We start from the raw sequence: 8,047 nt of genomic DNA on the forward strand, positions 1-8,047 counted from the left end.
TATTTTCATTGTTCTTCGAGCTCAAGTTAGAGTAACTTTTATTCGGAGCTGTGTTTGCACTCCTCTGCGCGTTGGGCGGCAGGTCTCCACTCAATGCCAGAGCTTCAAGTCTCTTGGCCGCTTGGGTATTTCGTTCTGCCATCACTTTGCGACAAAAGATCTCGTGCGACACTCTACCAAACGCAATCTGCGTAGCAAGGCCCAACCCATGGAATAGACCCTTAATCTCACCCTGCACAACTTTGAAGCGAATTGGAATATACGAAACTCGACATGGCTCCCCCACCAGTGCGCTCGACGGTTGACAGACTCGATCGACCCAGCGCATACTATCTCAACAAGGTACGGCTCTGCAAGCCATGGCGTACCCAAAGAGACAACAATTCTAACATCTCAGCAGAACCGTCGCAGACGCGATGACGATAGACAAGACGAAGGCGAGCCGCAACCCGATCCTCTCGCCGACGCCACAACGCTCTACGTCGGCAACCTGTACGCAAGCCCTCAGCGTTCCCCCAAGCCCTATTCCCAAGAAACCGCTAATCCTCCATCCCCGGCAGATCCTTCTACACAACCGAGGAGCAGGTGTACGAGCTCTTCACCAAGTGCGGCGAGATCAAGCGGCTGATCATGGGCCTGGACCGGTTCAGTAAGACGCCGTGCGGCTTCTGCTTCGTCGAGTACTACACACACCAGGACGCGCTCGACTGCCTCAAGTACGTCGGCGGCACCAAGCTCGACGAGCGCGTCATCCGCACCGACCTCGACCCGGGCTTCGAGGAGGGCCGCCAGTACGGCCGCGGCAAGTCGGGCGGCCAGGTGCGCGACGAGTACCGCGAGGACTTTGACGAGGGACGCGGCGGCGTCGGCAGGGCCCTGCAGGCTGGCGACGACCGGGCCTACGACGAGGATAAGTAAATAAATGGGGCTAAATGCAATGGAAAATTCAGCGTGTCGGCGTGTATCAATATTAGTTAGCTGCGGAAACAGGCCCAATACGTGGAAGTTTATCAAAAATCAAATTATGCGCCTCGCTTTATCTAATTTGTACCATGCAGATGCCAATCATACAGCCACCGTCTGGCATTTTACATGACCCCGCGATTCGCCCGTGTCCATAGTTCAGAACATGGATAGTGGTAGGTAAATGAGTTTTTGTTATTATACAAGATGTGCCGGCTGGTCGAGTTCGTTTCTCTTCCGTCACATGGTCAATCCGCATCGGTCGTATGCCGCCGCAACCGTCCAGTTTAATAACCCGGTGGGTTGATTCTTTGCGAAACCCTCGTCCACTTTGGAACCTCTGTATCAACATAGTCAGTCTCCAAAACCTCTGCTCCAATGCCCGCGTGACTCTTGACATACTGTGAATACCCTTGCGGAACTTCTTCGCCTTGCGGTCAAAGATGGTGTACTTGTCCTTGGGAAGCATCTCCTCCTCCTTGGGCATGTCGGCCTTCCAGCGCTCGAGCGCCTCGAGCGTCTGCCCCTGCTTGGCGAGCGCCGCGTCGAGCGTGGCCACGACACTGTCGACGGCGCGGAGGCGCAGGCGGTGGCGGCGCTTCTGGAACTTGGACAGGCGCCAGGGAATTTTCCACAGCAAGCCGCCCGATAGCGGGTTCGTGATTCGAAAGGGTCCAAACATTTGTGCTGTGTGTGTGCGGTTTTGTTGGAGGTTGCTAAATACCGTCCGTTTTTTCAAACGCTGTCGGTTTTCTCCTGGCAGACAGAGAGGTAGGCGCAAAAAGTGGAGCGAGACTGGCTGGCTGCAGTGGTACCGAAAGTGCCTGGTGAGGCCACAGGACAGCCCACCTTGGAAGCTCCAAACTGCGCGCGACAAGCGGGAAACGACAGCTTTCGCTTGAACTTGCAGGCATTCGCAGACGCAAATGAGGACGGCGACACAATGAGCTACTATTTTGCCATTGTGGGCACCCAGGACAACCCGCTGTTCGAGTACGAGTTCGGGACGTCCAAACAAGGCGGCGACGGACAGTCGCGCTTCACCGACCAGGTGCGGCACCTGAACCAGATCATCCTGCACTCAAGTCTAGATGTCGTCGAGGAAGTGCAGTGGTCACAAGGGCAGATGTGAGTCCCCCAGCCGATCTTCTGCAGCCAGGCAGACCACCGCCTCTGCGCAAGTGTCCGGCAGCGCAACCAACTCGTACCTTGCTCACCAGGCACCATCGAGAACTCCATGCTGACTCGGCTGGCCACTCCTCCAGGTATCTCAAGTGCATCGACAAGTTCTTCAACAACTACATATCCTGCTTCGTCACCGGCGCTGGCGCCAAGTTCCTGCTGCTGCACCAGCCGCCGCCGCCCAACCCCGCGGGCTCCTCGCGCTCCTCGACGGCCATTGGCGCCAACCCAACGAGCCCCGCGACCGAGGAGGCCATTAAGATGTTCTTCACCGAGGTCTACGACAATTGGGTCAAGGCCATCATGAACCCATTCTACAAGCAAAACATGGAGGTCCGCAGCCCCGTCTTCCGGGCGCGAGTGGCAGCGGCTGGACGGAAATACCTTTGATACATTTGATACAGGCTTCGAGTGCGGGAGCAGCGAGACGAGAGTTATTTACGAACGGCGCAACGGGCGATTTCTAGTGCCTTCTCTTGAGGCTTTGTTATACTGTTCATGTTGGGATCTTTCACAATAAAAGTGGGGTTTCTTCACATTTCAAGTTGGATGCAGTGGTATTGGTATCGTAGTTTCATTGAACGAGTCATCTCCTGTGACCGAATGTTTATCATGATCCATTCTCCAACGCCAAAAAATAATCAACCAAAAAGTACAACAATAATCCTTTAGGTCAGCAAATCCATGTTGACCAGGCTCTTCCCGATAAGACGTGAAAGCAACGCGATGAAAAACAGGCGACAACTGTGTAACGGATGTTGTCGACGTTTAACCACCGAAACCGTACAGGGTGCGGCCCTGGCGCTTGAGAGCGTAGACGACGTCGAGGGACGTCACGGTCTTGCGCTTGGCGTGCTCAGTGTAGGTGACGGCATCGCGAATGACACCCTCGAGGAAGGTCTTGAGCACGTTGCGCGTCTCTTCGTAAATCATGGCCGAGATACGCTTGACACCACCACGACGCGCCAGACGACGGATGGCAGGCTTGGTAATGCCCTGAATGTTGTCACGGAGAATCTTGCGGTGACGCTTGGCGCCGCCCTTGCCGAGACCCTTGCCGCCCTTGCCACCTGTAAACGAATATTTGTTAGTTTTTTTTTCCAAGGTAGGAGGAATGAGGTGCTGGTTGATGATGCACTATGGGAGGGGAGACGCGTTGAGTGGCGGCCATGCACAGCAGTCCACGCGTCATTTAACAGACGACAGCCCAAATGCGGTGCGACACGCGAGCCGCGCGCCATCATCGGAAGCAGGAAAATAAAAGAATCATCACTTACGTCCAGTCATGTTGATGGATTAAAGGTTGTAAAAGTGGTGTAAAAGTGGTTAAATTTGATGTTGTTGATGTAAAGAGTACGCGTTGCGGCAAGTGTTGAGAAAGCAGGCGGGAGGATGTGGTGTGAAGGAAGAAAGATCAAGATGCGGGGGGTGTGGGAAGGCGGCTTGGGTTCCTAAATAACCGTGCGCAATCAGCCAGCACAAGCGGCGCAGCAGCATCAGTGCTCCTATTTTTTAATAAAGCAGCATAATAATAATAAAAAAACGTGCCGGGACAAATAACACGTTAAAAACAGTGGGGCAAAATACAAGCCAAAACAGTCGCATCACCAAGCTAGTCCTATTCTGGGATGGGCGTGTCACAACTCTTGTACCTAATTATTACTGATCACAAGTACAAGGTTGCCAAATAATGCCAATGTTGTAAAATCTTTAAGTTATTTGACGTCATGTCATCAAAGAGTCATCCATAGGCATATCATCTTCAAAACGTTCGATTGCTTCCTTGATCATCGGACCGGCCTGCTCAACGGGTCAGTCGACAAGCTCAATAACTGCATCGTCGCGGCACTTTACCTTGGGGTCCAACGCCAACGCAATGGTAAAGTGGCGGACCGCCAATTGCCGCTCATTCATGCTCCTATACAATGTTCCGAGCAGAAAGTGGACATGTCCCTCATTTGGCGCGAGGTCTTTGAGAATGACCAATTCCTTCTCGGCATCTTCGATCTGTCCAATCGCCAAAAGCGCATGAGCCTTTTTGTATCTCGTCAAAGCTGCCCTGGGAGCAAGCTCAACGGCTTTGGTGTACGCCCTGAGGGCAGGTATAATCTGTTTTTGCCTTTCCAATACGGTTCCGATCCAAGAAACGAGCACCGCATTGTTGGGGTTGATGGACTGGGCCGCTTGGAAGTGCGTCAGCGCCTTGTCATAATCACCAAGACGCTCCTGCACTCGACCAATGCCATAATATGCGTTGTAGTGGCGTTTATCGGCAGAAATAGCTTGTCGATAGGCAGTCAATGCCTGCTCGTATTCTTCGTTCGTGACATGCTCGTGTCCTTGTAGTGTGAATGCGTAGGCAAACTTTGGGTCCAGCTGCGTGGCTCGCTTGAAGCATTTTAGAGCTTGCTCAGGATCCTTGGCCAACGACCAAGCATTTCCCAGAGCGCACCAAGCTTGCGGAGAGTGCCACGCCGAATCAACAAGCTCATGCGCCAGGAATGACAAGTCTGTCTCTCTCTTGAGATGCCACAGAATAGTCGAATACACCTCCATGTCCTGAAGTCTCGATGGCGCCTGTACGCGCATACGTCTGAAAAACTTTTCAGCCTCCGCATACGAGGCTTGCTCGTAGTGCGCGCGGCCCATTTGAACAAGCACCCACGGCGTTCCCTGATGCGCGGGCGGCAAAGAGCTCAGCGCTTGTAATGCTTCTTGGCACTGGAATCTTGACAGGAAGTAGTAACCATTGCCCAATTTCTTCAGCACGTCCATTATCCATCTGACAGCTTCTTCGATTTTCACTGCCTCGTCCGCCTGTTTAGGCGGTATGGGGGGTTGTGTCGCGGTTTGTATCGAGGCCGCGGGCTCGCGCACACGTGATGCCTCGCCGTGATCAACATCAGCGTGATCATCAATCGGCTTTCGATTACCGCTAACCACACGACCAACATTGGCACCACTAGAGCCAGGTCGTACTATTCGAGAAATGGGGGGCCTAGCCTTCTTCAGTTCACGACCTGCGGAAGCTCCGATGGTGGCAGCGCCAGAGTTAGCCCTCGAGGACGGCTTAAACGTAGTAAGTCGTGCGCTTCTTCTCGTGCCCGTGTCGTCAATGTTCGCAGCGCGTGAAACGGGATGGCCGGACAGCGTTCGTTTTCTATCCGCCGTCGACAGAGCCGCCGCTCGCGTGATGCCAACAGCCGCAACCGGACCGTCCATTATGGGCTCTACAGCCTGCTGCATATCTCGGTCTTCTGATCGTGTACTTCGTTTAGTGCCCAGTCGATAGTTCATGCGTGGTGGAGCCTCTAGGCCAGCATCTATCACTTGAGCCTGGCGCGCTCGTCGAGGTGGCGCTTGGGGAGGATCATGTCCGCCAACCATTCTAGAGACGTCTGCAGACGGCCCGGGTGGTGTTTCTGTTGCGTCAAAGAGTGACAAGTTACTACTTGAAGTCCCAAGGCGCAATCGCGCGCTCTGGATTTTTGTCATCAAATCGCCATCTGCAGATTCTGAGAATACATCGGCAAGAGGACTCGTAGCTTCGGACAAGGAGAAGCCGACGTTGAATGGGTCAGACCCCAGGTCTGATGCGAGACTCCGTAATGACGACTTTTTCGGAGCCATTTCAAGTGTGTTGGAGTTGGCCAGAGAAGCGGGCGTTCGTGCAGTCGCGACCGCTTCGGGGTCGAAGCTACGAGCAAGCAAGTCGGAAGATCGGAAAATGTTGGGGACACGCACATTGACGCCCATGTCGCAGAGCGCTGTGAACGCATCCCACTGGAAAGGGTTCAGCTTGAGGGCTTCCTCAAAGGCGCCAGCTGCTTTCTTCTTGTCGTCATAGCCGCGATATAGCTTGCCAAGCAAACACAGCACGGCTGCAGCGTCGGGGCAGCCGCCTGCGCGCAACAAGGCGCCGTTCTTTCCCAAGCTGCCTTTAGAGGACCACAGAATCCTTGATTTCTCAAGAGCCGTGATGCCGTCCTTGAATCGCTCCAATGATAGGCATGCCTGCGCAAATACCCAGGCGCATCCCAAATTCGTCCCACGGTATCCCATTGGTTTCCCGACATCGTAGGCGGAGCGGTAGTCTCCTAGCCGCAAGTGACAGAGAGCATAGAGGTGGGTCGCCTCGCTGGAGCGCGGGTCTTGAGCTACAAATCGTTCCGCAAAGAAGAGCGCGTTGTCGTATGAGGAGTTGTCGAGATGATGCTGTATCACCTGGCGTAACAGGCCAGAGACAGCCGTCAGACTTGGCGCCATTTCAGAGGTAGCTTGTCTGAAGAGGAGCGCAAATCACCTCGGATTTGATGCAAATGGAGGATTACCGTCGTGCCTGGGCCATGGAGGGAAGTTATAAGGCGCGATGAGGCGGACTTGTTGGACTTTCGACAACGGCAGCAAAAGCGATGGCACTGAAGCGCGTGCTCGAAGGAGATCGATTTCGGCCAGAGCTAATGATAATTCGGTTGCTCGCTCGGACGGCGTTAAGAGTATCGAATGGCGCACCGCAGACCAGATGCTAAAGCGCTGTGTTGTTGACTTGGTATAACGGGTGCGGGGCGCTAAAGGGCAACAAAATAACACGGCCGGGACGACAGGGCCGACAGACGAAGCGCCAAGACGGGTAGTGCCAAGGTCGGAAAGATTGAATTGACAAGAGACTATTGGTATCGAAAAAAAGGAAGTCGGGTCGTAGTCGAACGGCGTTGCGAGGAAAGGGCGAGTGCAAAGGCACGTCTCGGGCTCGTACACGCACGCGAACAGGTGAGCAAACGCAAGAGGGCCGGGCGGGCGGCGAAGAAGGCTGCTTCGGGACAATGGCAGTGTTATTTGGGCTTGCGCATCATGGCACCGAGACGTTTAGGGGAGGACAGAGGCAGCAAAGATTGCTATTTCTGGCGGCGTGAAGAGAACAGGTAGCGAGCGGGAGGGAGAGAGTCAGAGAGAGAGCATCAGGGAAGGATAGGCTGGCGGCTGCGCGCCCGATGTTTTGTGAGGTTCGGGAGCTTGATTGGCCAGAGGACGGGTGGGCTAGCTGTTGCGCCGCCCAGCAACAGCCACGGCTACAGTGGGTCGGTAGTCAATCTGAGCAAGTCACCACACAGTCGCCTTACATTTCTGCTCAGAGGTACATCTGCAGGGGAGTTTAGGAGCGTTACAACGGGGGCGGGCGTAGGGAGGGCACTTCCACACTTGCAGGTCACTTATTAAGGGAAGTACATCATTTGCAAAGCTCTCTATTGGGTTCTTGGTTTATTATATATTACGATTGCTATCTTGCAAGAGAGTATTATCTTTCATCAATGTTGTACATCAACGTTGTACATCAACATTGTACCTTAATTGAACCCAGTGAGAACACAGACTGTTTTCTGTGCAAGAAGAGCAAAGTCAAGCGGTGATTATTTTAGCCACCTTGCTCTCGCGCCCCACCACCTCCATCCCACACAACTTCATCGTCGATGCTTGCAGCAACCTCATCTCGTCCCTCCGAGCCACACTCTACACTCCAAATTGCCGCAACCAACCGACTCGACTTCTGCTGAACTACTCCCAACGCCATTCGCACAGCGACCTTTCGTTACCAGCTGCAGTACACCAACCGAGAACCCAACGCCGTCCACACCCGGTAGCTTCCCGCCTACCTAGGGAGCTTCCCACACAACAGTCGACACCATGGCGCAAAAGGCCAAAAAAGACCGCGCCAAGGCCAACACGGCCGCCCTCGCCAACCTGCACATGGGCTCCGCCCTCGTGCACCTCGTCTTCCTCGCCTCGCACTTCCTCTGGCGCCCGCGCTCCCTCGTGCTCTACGGGGTGCTGTCGGCGCCGGCCCTCGCGTGCGAGCTCGTCCTCGAGCGCACCGGCCGCCCGCGCTACGACGCCGCCACGCGCG

General features: G+C 54.5%; 4 protein-coding genes across 4 annotated transcripts; 2 read left to right on the plus strand and 2 right to left on the minus strand.

The window, feature by feature from the left end:
* Positions 1-273: 273 nt before the first annotated feature.
* Positions 274-918, plus strand: CCM_07518 (nuclear cap binding protein subunit 2; the record flags this gene model as incomplete). Its single annotated transcript, XM_006672659.1, has 3 exons — positions 274-342; positions 401-492; positions 561-918. 3 exons carry the CDS (start codon positions 274-276, stop codon positions 916-918), a joined length of 519 nt encoding a protein of 172 aa, XP_006672722.1.
* A 332-nt stretch (positions 919-1,250) lies between these two features.
* On the minus strand, positions 1,251-1,645 carry CCM_07519 (mitochondrial ribosomal protein subunit L31; the record flags this gene model as incomplete). Its single annotated transcript, XM_006672660.1, has 2 exons — positions 1,251-1,303; positions 1,366-1,645. The coding sequence occupies 2 exons, from the start codon at positions 1,643-1,645 to the stop codon at positions 1,251-1,253; spliced, it is 333 nt and encodes a 110-aa protein (XP_006672723.1).
* Positions 1,646-1,906: 261 nt separating this feature from the next.
* On the plus strand, positions 1,907-2,535 carry CCM_07520 (trafficking protein particle complex subunit 2, putative; the record flags this gene model as incomplete). The annotated part of the gene is made up of 2 exons (XM_006672661.1): positions 1,907-2,091; positions 2,184-2,535. 2 exons carry the CDS (start codon positions 1,907-1,909, stop codon positions 2,533-2,535), a joined length of 537 nt encoding a protein of 178 aa, XP_006672724.1.
* Positions 2,536-3,957: 1,422 nt separating this feature from the next.
* CCM_07521 (20S cyclosome subunit (BimA/Nuc2/Cdc27), putative) lies at positions 3,958-6,411 on the minus strand (the record flags this gene model as incomplete). The annotated part of the gene is made up of 1 exon (XM_006672662.1): positions 3,958-6,411. The coding sequence occupies one exon, from the start codon at positions 6,409-6,411 to the stop codon at positions 3,958-3,960; it is 2,454 nt and encodes an 817-aa protein (XP_006672725.1).
* Between the last annotated feature and the right edge of the window lie 1,636 nt (positions 6,412-8,047).

Source organism: Cordyceps militaris (genome assembly GCF_000225605.1).
Source record: "Cordyceps militaris CM01 unplaced genomic scaffold CCM_S00006, whole genome shotgun sequence".
Lineage (NCBI taxonomy): Eukaryota > Fungi > Ascomycota > Sordariomycetes > Hypocreales > Cordycipitaceae > Cordyceps > Cordyceps militaris.